Below are 17,653 nucleotides of genomic sequence, written 5' to 3' on the forward strand. Positions count from 1 at the left end.
TGATTCCTGGGGAAAGAGGCCCAGGTTACATAAGCTCTTAAAGGTGAGGGAACACATCTGAGGCTCTGTGCTTCTGCAGTGCCGTGGGGGGACAACAGGAATTGATTCTCCTCTTGAGTTTAGCTGCAAGGCAGAAAAACCCTGCTATAGCTGGAGGGGGCATGGCCCAGAGAAGTGTGTGTGTGTTTGAAGATGGGGAAATGCTATGATGGTGATGATCTTGTAGGCAGAGGAGATGGCTGCACTCGGGAAAAGGAAAGAGTTCTTTGGAGGAGTGATGTTCCTGAGTTACCAAGAGGGGCTGGGACCTCGGTCCCAGTGAGGGGTTGGCTGCAGACAGGAGTGTGGCCCCTCCTGCTGGGCCAAGAGCATATGGGCAGCTTGGGGCTGGGGTGCAGAAGGTCTTACGAGGTAGAGGAGGCTGGAGAGGAAGTGGGGTTGCTGTGTGAGGGGCAGTGGGCCTCCCAAAGGCCCCTGAGGCACTTGGTCTGGAACTCAGGTGAGACTCACCAGGCTGGAAGGCAGCCCCTCCAGACACCCAGGTGTGGGTAGTGAGCGGGCAGCGGGCCGGATGCAACAGGTCAGAGGCTGCAGATTTGGCCAAGAGAAGATGTGGAAGCAAGAGAGGCCAAGGGAAGTGAAGGTGACTTCAAGGGCGTGACTGAACCTGGAGATTTCAGCCAGGAGAGGACAAGCCCTCCAGGGGCGAGGAATCTGGGGTCCCGTGGGGTCAGGAAATGGGAGCTGGACAGACAGCAGGCAGAGGCAAGGTAGGATGCTGCGGCCACAGGGTAGGTAAGGTCTGGGTGGAGTGGCAGCCAAGACCGGGTGGGCGTGTGGCTGCCTGCTGGTCGTTGGGGAAGGAGATGCCAAGGATACGGGAAGGGTCCCTGACACCAAGTCCCCAGGAGCAGTGTGGGAGAGTTTGGCCATGAAATAGGATTCCCGATCGCCCCAGGACGAGGGGGTCTGTGGATACCCACATCGGGGAGGTGGCGGCAGAGGTTGTGAGCCTGTTTGGAGCAGGGGCATGGGCTAGTGGCGGCAAGGGCATCCTCAGGAGTGAGGACAGCAAATGTCCAGCAGGGGGCGCCGAGTCCTCGGAGGATGAAAGACAAGGGCAGGACAGATTGCTGGAGGAGCCCGCCGGGGAATCGGCATTCCCACCAAGTTCCCAGTGACTGGGGCTCAGCTGTGACCACCACATTCAAAAAGGAAATGAGCGGTCACTTGGCAAGTATCTGGGGATTCCACCAGGATGGGCCATAAGGAGATGCAGCAACCAGCCATGCACCAGAGCCAGGGGACAGGGCAGTGGCCTGGGTGGTCTGCAGCAGAAGGCTCAAGCTTGCCTCTTGACAGCACATGTACTTCAGAAAGCAAATACTGGTAATAATTAGTAGATTCCAAATACTGGTAATACACCAAATATTGATAATAACCAAAGATTCGTGATGTGAACTTTTAAGAGCAAGCAAGGGGATGCAGAGACGGTCTTCCCTCCCACTCAGGCTGCACCTCTCGATCAGGTTCAGTTCAGTTCGGTCGCTCAGTCGTGTCCGACTCTTTGGGACCCCATGGACTGCAGCATGCCAGGCTTCCCTGTCCTTCACCAACTTCCGGAGCGTGCTCAAACTCATGTCCATTGAGTCGGTGATGCCATCCAACCATCTCATCCTCTGTCCCCTTCTCCTCCTGCCTTCAATCTTTCCCAGCATCAGGGTCTTTTCCAATGAGTCCGTTTTTCGCACCAGGTGGCCAAAGGATTGGAATTTCAGCTTCGGCATCCGTCCTTCCAATGAATATTCAGGACTGATTTCCTTTAGGATGGACTGATTGGATCCCCTTGCAGTCCAAGGGACTCTCAAGAGTCTTCTCCAACACCACACACAGTTCAAAAATAACAATTTGTCGGCACTCAGCTTTATTTATAGCCAACTTTCACATCCATACATGACTACTAGAAAAACCATAGCTTTGACTAGACAGACTTTTTTTGGTAAACTGTTGTCTCTGCTTTTTAATATGCTGTCTAGGTTGGTCATGGCTTTTCTTCCAAGGAGCAAGCATCTTATAATTTCATGGCTGCAGTCACCATCTGCAGTGATTTTTGGAGCCCAAAAAGAGGGTCCTGGGGAAGGTGGATTCGGGGTTGGGAGAGAAACCACCAACTCTGGCCAGCAGGCGGCGCCCAAGGACCGCGGCGGGTTATGCAAGGGGACTGCCTGTTGCCCGGGCAGGGGGAGCAGGGGCGTGTGATGGGGGAAGCAGCCACAGCTCTGAACCCCCAAACTCAGCATGGCAACATCATCTGGGCAACCTCCAGGGGCCAAGAGGAGAAGCCCTCCAGGCCCCTTTGTCCCCCCTCCTAGTGATGATGGACCAAGTGCCTTTTGTGTGTCCAGCCCTGGGCTGGACTTGGGGCAGAGGTTGCCTTTAGGAGCACTCTTTGAGGTCGGGGCTGGGGCGGCAACAGGACTGGCCTTTGGTTCGACAGGAAACGGGGCTGGCTCTGGTCCCTGCCCGGACCCCAGGCTCAGAGAGGGCAGAGCTGGCTGAAGCTGCAGCAAGGCCTGGCCTCTGGAAGCGTGGATGCAGACTCGTGGGCAGCCATGGGCCAGGTGGACGAGGGCCGTGGAGTCCACCCTGTCTCCAGACACCCTGATGAGCACCCCTCTGCCCCTCGTCCAGGCTGTGTCGAGGCCTGGAGTGTCTTCCTCTGCCGCTGCCCTCTGCAGAGCCTTCCTGCTCCAGCCCAGGTGGGCCTCTTCAGCGCAGCTAACCGTGATGCCCAGCAGAAGGGAGCTCGTTTCAACGGAATAGAGCAGGGCCCCGCCCTGGCGCCCTGGCACCCGTCTCAGCCCCTCCAAGACGTGGCTCAGCCTCTGCTCTGGCCAGCTGACCAGGCCCTCGCCTGTGGGCAGCTCAGGAGCCAGAGAGGGCGGGGTTGGGGCGCCCAGCGGTCCCCGGGTTGTGCTTTTAGTTTTCGTTTCTGAAAGCCCACAGTGACCCGCCGTTTGGGAGGGCCAGGCTGGGGGACATGGAGCCCCTTGAGCCCGCCAGGACCCTCTCCAACCAGCCCTCAGCCCAGTGCGCGGGGAGGCGCACTGATGCCACCAGGGGTGGGGCGTGGTGACCCCGGTCGTGCCCACAGGAGGAGGGAGGGCACCTCTCTACTCTGTGACTCACTGGGGGAGGGCCGCCTCCCTCACCCCCGGGTGGCGGATGCCCGTTCCTGTAAGGCCTCCTGTACCACTTCCCCTTCTGAGGACGGAGCCCGTCCCGCCTCGCTCAGCTTCGTGTTGAGGAGGAACGGGCCAGGGTGCTCCAAGCACGCCCCTCTGCGACCCCACCCGGAGGCCAGGCACTCAGCTGCCTCACGCTGACCCCCGTTTCCCACATGGAGGTGGAGACTGCCCCCACCCCCACCCCGGGCTCCCTGCTCTGCTGCCGGGACAGCCCGGACCAGCTGTAATCCTTGATGCCCACCCCTGGGCCCCAGGGCCCCGCCGCTCTGTGGAGAGGCGATGCCACCCACTAGGGGCGGGGCGCCGGGCCACAGGTCCGCTCCGGGCAGAGGCTCCTCTGACTCACGCTGGCCGGAAGGAGACCCGCTGCCTCTGCCCACAGCAGCAAGTTCCGCTGTGACCACCCTACCCCCACCCAGCCTGGAACAGCGGGCTCTGGGGGCGTCCCCCAGACAGGGTCAGGCTGTGTGACGGCAAAGGGCTGTCTCTCCCTGCACTGTCCCTGCCGCACCCCCAGGGCAGCTGCTGGGCAAACCACACGCTGACTCAGGGCTGTGCAAGGCCCAGGTGGGGTCAGGCGCCGGCCGGCTGCTCACCGGGCCAGAGCGGGCACCGGCAGGCCATACAGAAGTGGCACCCTCCCCGGCCCAGTGGGAGTGCTGAGTAGGGGAGTGTGCCGGGTTGGGGGGGTTCTATGCCCACATCAGGGGTAGGAGGAGAGTCGCTCTTCCACCCTTGGGCTGCTTTCTGATGTGCCAACAGGGTACAAAACGAGCAGCAGGGAGCAGAGGTGGAGGTGGGAGCCCCAGATCCCAGCAAGGACCCGCGGGGCGTGGGGGGGCCGCTGGAGGCTGGGGGCTGCGGTCGGGGTAGGGGAGCAGCCTGTCTGGGCTGTTTGAGGAAGAGGAAGTGAGGGCCCCAGGGAGGGTCAGGGGAGGGGACTCCCCCAGAGGCCAGAGCAGGCCCTCCCCACCCCATATCACAGAGGCTGATTTGAGGAAGGGCCTGAGGAGCTGCCTTCCGTAGAAAACATCACCACCGTCTAGGGTCAACAGGATGGGCAGGGGTGGGCGGGGTGGGGGGTGAGGCCAGGATCCAGGCCAGCCCAATCTCAGACCTGGAGCTCTTCTCCACCAGCCCAGCTGCCTGGCCTTGGATGTCACCTGCTCTGAGCCTCAGTCTTCCCATCTGCACAATGGGGGCAAGAAGGTGGCCTGGATGGTTTGTGACAGAGACAAAGCTGGCTAAGGAGGTCCCAGGCCAAACCATGGAGAGTGCCTGTCGCTCTCAAGGGAGGACTGGACTCCCTAGCAGCTGGCCCGGACTGGGTCTGCACAGCCCAGGGCTGCGGAGTCTGAGGGCAGCGTGTCTGATCACGTGAGATCTCCCCCTACACCTAAGGGTGCCCTAGGCTGGCCACCCAAGTTCCTGGGCCTCTCAGGAACGTACAAGTTGCTATTCTGAGCCCAAGTTCCCGTCCCACAATAGTTGGCTTGGGGGGTGGTCTCTCCATACCTACCCCACACGAGTGCCAACGAGCCCCCAGAGCCAGCTTCCATGAACCTGCATCTCGGGCGCAACTTCCAGCCAAGACCAGGACCCCCAGGTTGCCCCAAAGAGCATCTTTATTCACAGCAAAGGACGTCACCATAGCAACACACGTCGATTCCCTGAGAACTTTTCCCTTATCGTTCATTTTCCTAGCTATGTCTTGCAGAAAGAAAAACAGCAGGCAAAACACACCTCACTGGTCAGGTGCGCCGAGCTGGGCTGGGAGGAGACAAGCTCTGTGAAGGAGGTGGGCAAGGAGAGGCCAGATACCATGACACATAAATACACAGAGTGTTAGACGTTTCCATCAGCTTTAACAACAAAGATTATCCCAAGTTTGGCTTCTGCTTTTTCTGATCCACAGAAAAGATAACACCTTCCCCAAGCCCCTGAAAACACAGACAAAAACACCCTACTTTTTTACCCGCCCCCTCCCAAGAAAACAATCACAGTAAAAACACTGTCACGCTATTTACAGACACGCCCACTATGGGCGACTTTCTCTCTACTTTGGAGAGGAGTTAACATGCTCAGCTGACTCCCCATCACAAAGGGAAGCCGGCTGAGACAGCAGGGGAGACCCCTGCCCGGGATGCTGCACCCAGCGGCAAGGTCGCTGGGGCCGCGGTCACTCGGAGCCGTGGTACCCAGGCCAGAGCTCAGCGCGAGGGGGCTCAGGGCACTCCCCCAAACCCAGCTTCCTCGCACTGAACACAGGGAGCTGTCCTGGGGGCTCTGAGCGGGGAGCCAGAGTCCCGGGGGGCCAGGTGCCCACAGCGACGGGCCTGCGCTCAGCAGGACGGAGCGGTGCCCACACGTCCCTGCAGAGCAGCCCCTGGGCCCCACGCTGCCCAGAGACCCCGAAAGGGTAACAAAACTGTCCTCAGAGTGACCTCCGACACACAAATCCTTCCGGGGCGGAACACGGACAGACAGACAGACAGGCGGGACTTTGCCTGCCCCTTGGCAGAGCAGAGCTGCCCAGCAGTCTGCTACAGGGATGGGCACACAGCACACACACAGGCACAGCCCCGGGGTGGCCTTGAGGGCCCAGACCGGGGTGGCACGACAGGGGTCCTCGGGCCCTTTGGATACCAGGGGCGCCCGGGGACGGGGTTTCAGCCACGGCCGCTAGAAGATGGCAGAGCGGGGGCACCAGGACGTGTCCGGGTACAGGTGGCAGTGGACGGAACGGAACCTGCGGGGACAGAGCGGGCGCTCGTCGTGCGGGCCGGGCCGCCTCCCCCCCACTGCCCCCCCCGAGCAGACCCCTGGGGCGCTCGTCGTGCGGGCCAGGCCGCCTCCACCCGATCAGACCCCTGGGGGACTCATCCGTGCGGGCTGGGGGCCTTCCTCCACCCTAGCAGACCCCTGGGGGCTGTCGAGCTGCAGCGGACCTCGAGGGACCACGGTGACCCGCCCTCTTTAGGCCTCCCTTTCCTCACCTTGACGGGTCAGCCTCCACCGAGAAGGGCCCCTTAATGTGGACGGAGTTGCGCTTGTTTTCAAACATGCCGTAGCTCAGGGTCACCTGCAGGGAGTCGGAAAGAGTGATCCTGTGGGGGCTGGGGTGCCAAGGCTAGCCTACCCTGGCTCTGCCCAAGGTAGACACAGGTGAGCTTTGCATGAGGGGACAACCTGGCCTTCTGCCCACCTCGGGGCCAAGAAGCAAGGTCCACGCTGCACCCCCTGCTCTGCAGCCCCAGGAGTAAAGCCCAAGCGGGCTTCTGCTGGGGCGGCGGCCTCGCCAGCCACGGCGAGGGAATGTTTATGGGTACAGGGAAGACCCAAAAGGCTCACAGTAGGTGTCCCGCTGAAGACAGAGGCAAGATGGATGGACCACGGGACTGTTGCTGGGCAGATCTGGGTGCCTGGGTGGCAACCAACAGCCGGGCCTCTGGTGACCTATTCAAAGCTGCGGCCCCTTCACGGCCCCCTCCCCACTCCCTCCCTCCCTCCTGTCTGCCCCTCCCCTCCTCTCCCGGACATGCACACCTGCTCATGGAGCTCAGAGGCGGGCACCTGCTGCAGGTTCTCCAGGTGGGAGTGGAAGAGCCCGCAGCGCACGAGGGGCACGCCCAGCAGCGCCTCCACGATGTAGCCAATGGTACAGTCGTCAGGCAGCCGGATCCGCTCGGCCGTGCTCATGAAGTGGCCTCCGCTGCGGGAGGGAAGGGCCGAGGGCCGCAGTGAGCCGAGGGGGCAGCGTGCCGCTCGGCCAGCTGGGCTCAGGCAGGAGGTGCATGTGCCCTGTGGGTGTCCCTGATGGGGCTCCCATGCGGGCAGCTCCCAGCCTCCCTGAGCCCCCGGACAGCCCCCTCCTCCATACAAGCCTGAGGACTCTCTGCGCATGGAGTGGGGGGGCTACCAGATTCAGGAAGGGGTCCTGACCCCCCTGGTGGCTGGCGGGTGGAAGTGGGGACGACTCACCCTGCCGGTGGATGTAAGGTTTGGGGACACTGGTGCTGGGAAGATTAGCAGCGCCAGGCCGGCTGTGGGGGGACCCTGGGAGATCGGAGGCAGCCTCACCTGCACCCCAGGGCACTCACCTGGCCCAGGGGCTCATCTTCAGGGCCAGTCCTCGGCTGATGCAGAAGCCAGCCCCGCCAGTGGCAAACCAGAAGTGGACAGGACGCTGTGGGGACGGGGGGACGTGGTGAGACTCCCAGAGCCCCGCTGCCAGGCTGCGGGGCACCCCCAGCCTCCTCCCCGTGAAGCGGTGCAGGCTGGCGTGGGAGGGGGGACACTCACCACTTTGTTTTCGCTGACCCGCTCCGTGGCCTGGATGGGCCTGTCCAGGCTGGGCTTGCCCAGGTAGACGTCCTGCGTGTGCGGGTAACTGCCCAGCAGCCTCAGCAGGGCCCGCACATTCACGTAGTTATCGTCATCCACGTGGCAGAACCACCTGGGGAGAGGGGGCAGGGCCGTCAGGGCGGGTACCGTGCGGGTGGGACCGCCAGGGCCAGAGCCCCACCAGGGAATGCTCCCTGGGCCCTGCCAGAGGCCGCACTCACTTCCTCCCCGACTCGATAAAGCGGTCGTACTCCACGGCCATCTTGCAGGACAGTGCCTGGCGGCTGTGGGCTGCCGAGCAGTTGGTGTTGACCACGTGGCCTGCGGACAAGGGAGGGGCTGTGAGTGGGTCCAAGGCAGTTCAGAGAGGGCAGCCTGGCCTGGGGTCACACAGCAGGCCCAGGGCAAGCAGAGCAAGAAGGGGTGTGGGGGGGTGGCAGTCTGTCCCGGGGCGCCAGGGTCCAAGCAGTGCCTACAGCGGCTGCCCCACTCAAGCCCTCCCCCGAGCTGACCCGGGCCTGCATACCCCACCCCCCAGCGCCACCTCGTTGGGCGCCCCGTCCCACCCCGCCCCTGCCCATTCAGGCGGCTTTTTCCCAGCACCAGCCACCTGTTGCCGTCACATCAGCTCAAAGGGCCCAGGGGCTGAAAGGGCCTCATTTGCATGAGAATCGGGGTGGGGGGTGAGTGGTGGGGCGGGGCGCTGAGAAAACCCGTTGAGTAAACTGCCCTCCCAGGCCCTCGGCCGCCCCCCCCCCCCCCCCCCGCAACCTCTCCCAAGGGAACAGTTTCCTCTGGGCAGGACCCTCCCCTCGCCTCCCCACGTCCAGGGCTCACCCGTGCGCCTGGCCAGTGCCTCGTCTTCCCCGTCCGTGAAAATGAACGTCTGCAGGGAGAAACGCGGCCTTGAACGGGCAGCTCGGGGGGGCCACCCCGGCCACCGCAGGGCCCAGGGCTGGGGCCCCTCGTGCCCACACCGCACCTTTGAGCTTCCATTTCCCCCCATGCAGAGCGGGGCTCCAGGGCTTACCATGAGTGCAAGTGGACTGGGGGCTCGGGAAGGACCCCCACCCCAGCCCCAACTACCGCGCAGCTGCGCCCAAGGTCACCGGTGGCAGCTGCAGCGGCACGAGCCAGGTGCGGTGCCCCGCCCACCCGCCAGGTAACCGCTCGCGGCCACCCTGCGCACCTGGCGGGCACACACCCTTATTGACACAGTGCCCGGCCTGCGGGAGGGGCAGGGCACAGGCGGAGGAGGTCGGCTTCGGGAAGCCAAATCTCAATCAGTCGGGGACAAAGGCCTCTGCTGGGCGGCTGCCAGGCGCTGGCGGACAAAGGGCCCACAGGGAGGGTGAGTCACCAGGCACTGTCCGCCAGCTTTGTCCCGGGCCGCGCTGCGAGGGGAACTCGGCCGCATTAAGCGGGAGTGGCCACACGGCCCATTACCATACAGCTGGCCTGGTTAACTGGGCTGGGCTGGGCACGAGGTCTGGAGGGCAGGGGTGTGGCCACAGCCCCGCGGTCCCCCAGGCTGGGCCCTCAGGACAGGGCCCTTCACACCGCTGGCCGTGTGGTCAGCCCACAGAGCCGGTCGCCTTCCCTGAGCCAAAGCAGCCTCCAGGGTTCTCTGAAGACGCTGACAAGTCCGTGGGGCTGGGCCGGGAAACCGCACGGACCCCGCACAGGGGTCAACGCCCCTGCACCCCCGCGGCCCAGCACCCCCGGCCACGGCCCGGGCTCACAGACGGGCCTTGCCTGAGGCCGCGTTGAAGCTCCAGCTATGCCAAACTGGCTCCTCCACCCCTGCCAGGATCGCTCTACGGAAGAAGGGGGGGCCGACGGGGAGGGGCCAGGCGCTGCCGGCGCCCGCCTGGGCCCGTCGGCACACGGGGAGGAATGTTCCTTCCTCTGCCGCCCGCCCAGCGCGTGCCGCCCAGCGCACCCAGGCGTGCCGAGTGCAAAGCCCAGCCCGGCGGAGGGTGCTGTGAGCGCGGGCAGCAGGAGACACCCCCCCACTACCACCTCCGTGGCCGCCAGGCCCGTTTCCTCCTGGGTACAAATGGGTGCAAGGGAGGGGACAGGGTGCGCAGGCCTGATGCCATGTGTACTCGGGGGTTGGGGGTCCCACCTGGGGTGCCCACCCTCTCCTGGTAGCCCCAGCTCCCGGTCCAGCCTGAGCCCAGACCCAGGCCACACATTCAGGTGAGGCTGCCAGCTGGGTGGGCCCAGAAGGCACTGGGGGAGGGAGGGTAGGCCCCCTCCTGGCCGCTGCACGCACGCACCCCTCCTCCCGAGAAGACACCCCAGGGGCCCACACGCACGGACTCGCATCCCACCCCCTGCCTGCTCGCCGGCATCTCGGCCCAGGAATGCCGTGGGAGGCCGAGGCCGGCCCGTGCAGACGCGCGTTGCCGCCACTGGATTAAAAGGAAAATGCCTTCTTAATGAGATCAAGCGAGGCCTGTTCTCCCGCGCTTCGGTGGTGCCCCAAAAACCCAGCCCAAGGCTACGGAGATTAAAGTCACCTTTGTTCAGAGAGGAGCGCTTGGAAGCGTGGGGGTGTGAGGGTGCCGGGCCTCCTGTCTCGCCACATCAGAGCAGTCAGGAGAGGAGGGGATGGGCCTCACCCACAGCTCCGAGCCTCAGTTTCCGCCCTCTGTGCAATGGGTGTAACCAGAGCTCACGCGCCCGGAGCAGAGTACCCGGCTCCTTCTCTTCTTCCAGCTCCCTCACGGCCCAGGGAGGAGGGCACCATCCCTCTCCAAGTGTACAGGTGGGGAAACGGAGCCCCAGCGAGAGGCGGGCCCTGGCCTGCGGTCATGCCCCGGTACAAAGGAGATGCTGGTCCCCACCAGCCGTGCCCCGCGGACCCCTCCCCACTTCCCCGACGACGGCAGGGCTGGGGGAGGAAGAGCCAGGCGGCGGGGCGGCAGGGCTGGCGGAGGGCGGGCGGGGGGACACCCACAGGAAGCGGCATTGTTCCTGGAGCTGCGATTCAAAGAAACACAGGATGCCAAGCTCTCCCCCGGACAATTGTGGCCGCTGCGGTGGCAGCCGCCGCAGCCGGGCCCACTCCTGGGAGGGACAGGGGAGCAAAGTGCAGGCCGAGGGCCCAGCCCCTCGGCCTGGACCTCAGGGCTGTTGTAGCGTGGGCCCTGCTGCCACCCCCGTCAGAGCCACTCCAATGGCTGGAAGTCTCTTGCATGCCCAGCTCGTGTTCAAGGTGCCCAGTCGCCCTTTCAGGGCATTGCCTACTCTCCGTCTAGCTCGAATGGCACCTCCTCCAGGAAGTCCCTCCCTCCCCAACCCGGGTCAGATGCCCCCCTTTCAGCTCACACAGCCTCTTTGGGTTTCCCCCACTGCAGCCCTGACTTCCCGGAGTCTCCCCCATCAAACCGGGTCTGAACCACCCTGCACAGGGTTGGGAGGAGAGGTCTCTCCGTTGAAACAGTTTCAAGGACCCCTCACCCACAGGACACCGTGAAAGGGGTTCTTGCTAGATGGGACACAAGACCCAACATGTGTCCCGACGGTTGGGAGCCAGATTCGGCTCCTCCCGGGAGTGCCCAGCCAGCAAAGGGGAGCCTGAGGGAACCCTCAGTGGGGACAGCGGCTTCTCCTGCCTCTCCAGGTTTTGGCGGTCCTCTTTCACAGCCCCCGACCGGAGGCCAGCGCTTTCCTTATTCCAGAGATGAGCAGACTGAGGGCCAGAGAGGCCCTTGGGCGTGCCCAGGGTCACCTGGTTCAGCCGGGACTGCTCCCCGAGACCCCCTGACCATATCCCCTCTGCTGGAGGAAGTCCTCAGAGTCCAAGATGAGAGGTGCTCAGATCTGGTGGCAGCCCAGAGAGGGCTGAGCACTGCCAAAGTTCACACAGCAGGCAGGCAGAGTCCTGGGGGTGGTGCCTGGCTCAGGGACAGCGCCCCGCAAGTGCTGTCACTCAGGGAGGGGGGGCCCGCAGGCCGTCATCGCCAGGCAACCTGAGTGGCCAGCGCGCCGGCGGCGGTTCCCATGGAGCACATAGCTGCACACAAGAGGCCGGACGCCTTTCTCCACTGGAGAAAGGGGCTTTGTTACCTTGCCCGAGCGGCCGGCGTGAGAGCCGCCCGGCGCTGGGAATCCTAACGGCCCAGCAGCCAAACAAAACCCGCAGCCCCCGCCGCCCCCTCCTGCCGGCCTGCTGAGCCCCTGGGAAAGGGACGCCGTGTTCCCAGGAGGCTGCCGTGGGGCTCCCAGGGCCCCCTCCCCACGCTGGGACCAGGAGGACCCTGCTCCCCTGGCCCTCATCGTGACCTCGTCGGGGCCCTGCCCCAAAACACGGCTCAGCCAGGCCAGGAGGCCCCCAGGCCTCGAGGGTTTCAGCAGGGAGGAAGAGAGCTGGGGTCTTCTCTGAGCCCCGAGCCCAGTCAAGGCTGCTTCATCCTCATCCCAAATACCCAGGCAGTCCCTTGTATCTCCCAGTTCAGGGAATTCCCCGACCCCGTCCCCAGCAGTGCTCACTCTCTGCCCCCATCCCGCCCCAACCCAGCCATCCAGCTGCAGCCTGGAGGGAGATTTTTCAGAGTGGGGTGTGCCTTTTTATGTGTGTGGAGGAAGTCAGTGCTCAACTAGGATGTGCTAAGCACTGCGTTCCAGGCTCCAGAGACTTCTGCGCTGTGGAGAGAGGGCCCCAGAACACACCCTGAAGCCCAGTGTGCGCGCTCTTGTTCTTCTCCTGAGATGGACCCCCAGGGCCCCCACCAATGCCCACCCCCAACTTCAACAGCGACTTGTCCTCCGTCCCACTGCAAAGGCTGGGATGAGGGACAGGTATGGCCCTGTGCCCAGGGGTCCTAACCCTTCACTCCACTTCTCAGGAAAGAGTCTTCCTCCCCGGGAAGGGTATGAGGCCAGGGAGGACTCCCCACGCTGAATCCGCCTTGGGGAGGCTTGGGGACAGTAATTCCCAGCTGATAAGTTCCAGTGTTTGAGGGCAAGAAGCATCACCAGGCGCCAGCCCCAAGCTCTGGTGGCTGGTGAAGGTTCACCGCAGGCCACGGGCCGGTGGTGTTTGGGGAATGAGTCCCCACCCTGCTTCCACATCAGGCAAACTGGGCTGGAAGGGGATGAACCGGCATCGCTACACCCGATATTCCCCGGAGCGGTACAAACAGGCAGCCTGGCGCCCACTGGATGCTGCCACCAGCTGGACAAGAGGGCACCTCCTCCCCTGCCCACTTGCCCAGCCTGCCGGGGCTCACCATCTCCTCGTGGCGCGAGATCCATGTCTCCAGAAGCAAGTCGAGACGCGCGCGATGAAACTTTTTGGTGGTCTTCACCGCGATGAAGACGTCGCGTGGGGCCAGCGGCTCGGCCAGGGGCCGCGGAGGACCGTCAGCGGGGCGGGGGGCGCCCCCGGGAGGTGGGCCCACGTCTCTGCGAGAGCGGGTGAGCAGGCTGAAGTACTCGGACAGACTGTGCACCTCGCGGACGGGCGCCCCGGGCGCCGCCGCCGCCGCCGCCTCCAGTCCAGGGGCCGTGGCCACCCCCGAGGGGCCCGCCAGGCTGCGCAGCGCGCGCCGACCGCGTTCAGCGGGCACCGGGGGCGGCGGCGGGTCGGCCGTGAGCACCAGTAGGCAGGCAAGCAGTGCGCCCGCCAGCGCCAGCAGCAGGCGGCGGCCGCAGCGCTTGAGCATGGTGGGGTGGCGGCAGCGCGGAGCGCCCGGCCCCTCTCAGCCGCGCCGAGGCTCCGGGGTCCCGCCGCACGTCTAGCGGCGCCCCGCCCGCGGCTCGAGCTCTTAAACAGCCCCGGCCTGGCTCCGCCTAGTGGGCGTGGCCTCTGGCGAGGCCCCGCCTTCGTCGCGAGCTCATTGGTTCCAGGGCCCGGGGGCGGGGCTTCGCGCGTTGCCCCCGACGCCCGGCAGCGCCCACGTGGGGCCGCGGCGGGGGTCTGGGAACCGAGGAGCAGGCTGCCCGCGCGCCCGCCCCCGGTCCGCACGTGCACGCCCCGCCCCGTCCCTCCCGGATCGCCCCCCGCGGGCAGCCTGGGGGCGCGGGGACTTGGGCCTGCCTCGCCCCGCCCCGCCCCGGTGGCCCTGAAGGGGAAAAACCCAGGCGGGCCAGCGCGGGGCCGAAGCTCCAAGTCTGGCCTGCGGAGGGGCGCGCCCTCAGCGCTCTGACGGCGATTCCGGGACAGGGACTCTGGGCTCAGTCATCCCGCGGGGGACGTCGGTCCTTCCCCGCTGGGCACTTCCCCTCCCCGAGCCGGCTTCCTCCGCTAGGGCTGGCGCAGGCCGGGTCACAGGATTGGTGGACCTCAGCGCTCCATCCAAAGCAGCCCTTATTAATAAAACCGAGGAAGGGCTTAGCCAGTTGAGCCACAGGTAGGGAAACGAGGTTCCAGCGGGAAAACACCTTACCAGATTCCATCCCTAAACCCGAGCGAATTCCCTCCTCTCGGCCCAGCGTCGAGGCGGGGGAGAGGGTGAGTGCCCCGAAATCCGAGGCCGAGGCCGCCCCTCCCCGCGCGGGACGAAAGGCCGCCTTCTGTCCCATTTGGTCCCTCTGCGCTCGGGCCACATACGGGTGGCCCAGCTGAGCCCCGCCCCGCCTCCCCGGCACACGGCGGGCCCCCGCTCCCGGCCCTTCCCACGGGCTGGGCTGGCCCACCGCACGAGCAGGGGCGGCAGGAATGCGCGCCGGCAGCCCGCGTTGAGGGTGAGGGGCGAGGAACTGGCCAAGGGCTCCCGGTGTCGAAATCAGAGTCTGAGCCCCCAGCCCACAGCATCCTCCGGAAGCGCGGCCAGGAGCGGCTCTCCGCTTGGCTGCGTCTCCTCTCCCTCCCTCCCCAGTCCCTCTCATCCCCTCCTAAGGAGTCCCTAGGGGAGCACCTCGGCCACACTGGTCCCCCTCTTAGCGCTGGCTCTGCCCACTGGCCCATTTTCTTCACAAAGCGCCCTTCGTGGTCCCTCTCCCTCTCCCTGAATGTCAACTGCAGAGATGAGGGCCTGGAACACAGTGAGCGCTCTATAATGATGTATTGTGTAGGGAATTCCCTGGTGGTCCAGTGTCTAGGACACAGAGCTGCCAGTGCAGAGGGCCACAGGTTCCCTCCCAGGTCAGGGAACTAGATCTCACTTGCTGCAACTAAGACCCAGTGCAACTAAAAAAAAAAAAAGATTTATTGTGTAGATGTCTGGCCTGGTTCCCCGATTCTCACCTGGCCCATTTGTTCTTAGGGCCCTGGGGCCCTATCCCCTGCCCCTCTGTGATGGGGTGCGGTGGGGGATGGAAGTTCCCAGGCCTTTTCCTGTATCCACCCCCAAGGCAATTAGCAGGCGCCACCCCAGGCAGGCAGATGCCTGAGCAGATGGTGCTGGCTGTGCCCAAGTGACAAGACTCCCATGGAGTCACCTCCTGCCATAAACTCCTCCCTATCTACGACGGAAGCCTGCCTGGGAGCCTCTCTTCGCTGCAGAGGTGGGAGTGGGCAGGGGTCAGCCGAGACGCAGCACAGCTCTAGTCCTGCCTGAAGGGTCTCTGTGCCCACTTTCCCTCGCCCCACCACCACTGTTATCCCAGGTCTGGGCCAGGTTGAGATGGAGCCTCCCTCACAGCCTGTCTCTCTCCCCTGGACCTCCTGAGCCTCCTCCGCGCTGGTCTTCCTGCCAGCCTACCTGCTGTATTGATTCTCCACTCCGAAACCACACAGCTCTAATTGTGCACGCAGGTCCAAACCTTTGATGGTTCCCCATGGCCTCTGGGGGGTTCGTGCTAGTGGTAAAGAAGTCACCTGCCAATTCAGGAGACGTAAGAGATGCAGGTTCGATCCCAGGATCGGGAAAATCCCCTGGAGGAGGAAATGACCACCCACTCTAGTATTCTTTCCTGGGAAATCCCATGGACAGAGGAGCCTGGCAGGCTGCGGTCCATAGGGTCACAGAGAGTCGGGACACAGCTGAAGCGACCTAGCACCCACGCATGCATGGCCTCTTTGCAGTTCAAGTCCTGGCCAGTGTCCACCTCTCTCCCAACTAGGTCCCGGCCCCATTTTGTGCCTCTGCTGCGATGCCTCCCAGTTCTCTAACAGCCCCAAACCGTCAAGCCCCAAAGTCTGCATGAGCTGTGCGGGGCCCCTGGGTCCTTCATCGGCGTCCGTACTAAGTGGCACCACCACGTGCTGAGGGTCCTGCAAGGGGGAGGGACAGCCGTGCCACCCATTCTCCTGCCTGACCCTGCCAGGGTCCTCCGTGGCCCCACCCCAGGGGTGGGACCCCATGCTCTGCACCCGGAGCACCTCTGCTTTCTCCCACCCATGCTCCTGGCCTCATGCTCCATAGTCCTGGCTGCTGTGGTTCGGCCCACCAGGCAGCAGGAGTGACGTGCCCATTGTACAGAAAGCAAGTGGAGGCTCAAGAAGCCTTGCTGCGTTGTGCTTGGGGAGCAGGAGGAGGAGCAACTGGACAGGGGGGCAGTGGCCAGCCTGGCAGGGCCGTGGCGTAGAGGTCGGCAGGGGCTTTTCCGCATCTCTCTGCAGCCAGGCTTGGTGGGAGTGGGGGGACCTGGGTGTGACTGCCTGTCTGGGAACAGCAGGACAAAGCTCTGCAGCATTCTTGTGGGGGCCATGGGCTTTGGCAAGAGTGATTCAATATCTTTGCTGTCAGGAGAATGGAATTTCGTGGTGACTCCTTGAGGTCTGAAAACTGGAGGGGTGGCCGCCCTAGCTGCCCCTGCCCCCTTCCCCAGGCTGGCTCCAGCCAGAGGCTCTCCCCTCCCCTGCCCTCAACCTAGACCCAAAGGCTCCCTCCAGGGACCCATTGGGCCAAACAGCTCTGAGGGGGTGTGGGGGGTGATAGGAGGAGGTGCTGGGCCCAGGACAGGAAATGGGGAGCCAGGGAGGGGGTGGGGAGGGCTGACCTGCTTGCCAGGAAGCCCCTGGGCGCCTTAGGGCCCTTGGGAATGGGGAGGGGAAGCAGCTGTCCCAAGACCCTCCCCAGGGGGGAGGGCTTTCCAACCCCAGAGGGGCCACTTCTCAGCTTTTTGACCTTGGACCTGGGACATTCCTCCTCTGAGCCTCGGTTTCCCCACCCGTAACACGAGGATGACAGATGGGCAGTGGGTCAGAACGCTGGGGGCCTGGCCCTCTTGCCCAGGGACCTAGGCCTGGTGCCTCCTGCACGGCTGACCCCTGCTCCAGCCAGCGCGGGGCTCCTGGGCAGCTGGGAGGCCGGATGGCTCGACCCCTGTTCGTGAGGCTGGGTGGAGAGGTGGCCGAGGACAGGGGACCTGCATGAGCAGTCTTACTCTGCCTCTCCATCAGGCTTGGAGGATGTGCTGTCTACCCATCCGAGCTCAGGCCCCCTTTCCCGGCCCGGGGCTCAGCCTGGGGCCCCCTGCAAATGGAGTCAGTCCCAGAGGGCTCTAGCCGCCCCTTCCCCGTGGACCCTGGAGCCTTGGGCTGGCCTCCCTGAGTGGCTCTTTCCTGGGAAGATCCCGGAGACATAATGGGTGAGCCATTAACTGGGAGGAAGTCATCCATGGCAGTCCTGCTCGCGTCCCAAGGACAACCCAGAGAGGGAGGGAGGTGCTGACCATCGCCGTGCTACGGGGGGCTCACGCACCCCCTCTGACACCGACACGCGAGGGCAGGTCCTCAAGGGGGACCTCGAGGAGTGGCAGCGTGGGCACCCAGGTGCCAGGGTGCCCACGGGCCTCCTGAGAGCAGCGAGTGGCGTGGCCACAGTGGCCCCAGGAGGCCCCCGCCCAGAAGCTTCTGGACAGAGTCTGTGCTGGCAGGAGGCTCCATGGCAGGAGTGTGGGGGCGCAGCCGACAGCTGCTTCCTGCTCCCACTGTTGGGGTGTCGCTGCCCCTGTGAGAAGAACAGATATAGACGAGCCCCCAGCCTGGCCCTGCCCGCTGGGACCCCTCACCCCCAGCCCCGCGCTGTGTGATCTCGGGCCGGTTCCCTTCTCTCTGTGGGCCTCGGGGTTTTACTCGAGGCTGCTTCGGGGATGTAGCTGGTGCCCGCCCTCCCCCACTGCTCCCACCCCATCCCACGAACCCTGGGCTGGCGAGGGGCTGG

At 64.5% G+C, this 17,653-nt stretch overlaps 1 protein-coding gene across 4 annotated transcripts; it reads right to left on the reverse strand.

Moving 5' to 3' along the window:
• Positions 1–4,855: 4,855 nt before the first annotated feature.
• Positions 4,856–17,293, reverse strand: LFNG (LFNG O-fucosylpeptide 3-beta-N-acetylglucosaminyltransferase). Of its 4 annotated transcripts, none has more exons than XM_070780313.1 (10): positions 16,720–17,293; positions 15,248–15,363; positions 12,833–13,007; positions 8,430–8,478; positions 7,814–7,913; positions 7,551–7,704; positions 7,349–7,434; positions 6,795–6,960; positions 6,245–6,330; positions 4,856–5,997 (listed from the first exon to the last, which is right to left on the reverse strand). In XM_070780313.1, the coding sequence occupies exons 1-10, from the start codon at positions 16,885–16,887 to the stop codon at positions 5,931–5,933; spliced, it is 1,167 nt and encodes a 388-aa protein (XP_070636414.1). In that variant the 5' UTR covers positions 16,888–17,293; the 3' UTR covers positions 4,856–5,930. The 4 variants fall into 4 exon arrangements, with proteins under 4 accessions (XP_070636414.1, XP_070636417.1, XP_070636416.1 ...); XM_070780316.1 differs by having other exon boundaries at positions 17,163–17,276; XM_070780315.1 differs by having other exon boundaries at positions 15,248–15,420; positions 17,163–17,180.
• Positions 17,294–17,653: the final 360 nt, after the last annotated feature.

The sequence above is a fragment of the Bos indicus genome, chromosome 25 (genome assembly GCF_029378745.1).
Source record: "Bos indicus isolate NIAB-ARS_2022 breed Sahiwal x Tharparkar chromosome 25, NIAB-ARS_B.indTharparkar_mat_pri_1.0, whole genome shotgun sequence".
In the NCBI taxonomy this organism is placed as follows: Eukaryota; Metazoa; Chordata; class Mammalia; order Artiodactyla; family Bovidae; genus Bos; species Bos indicus.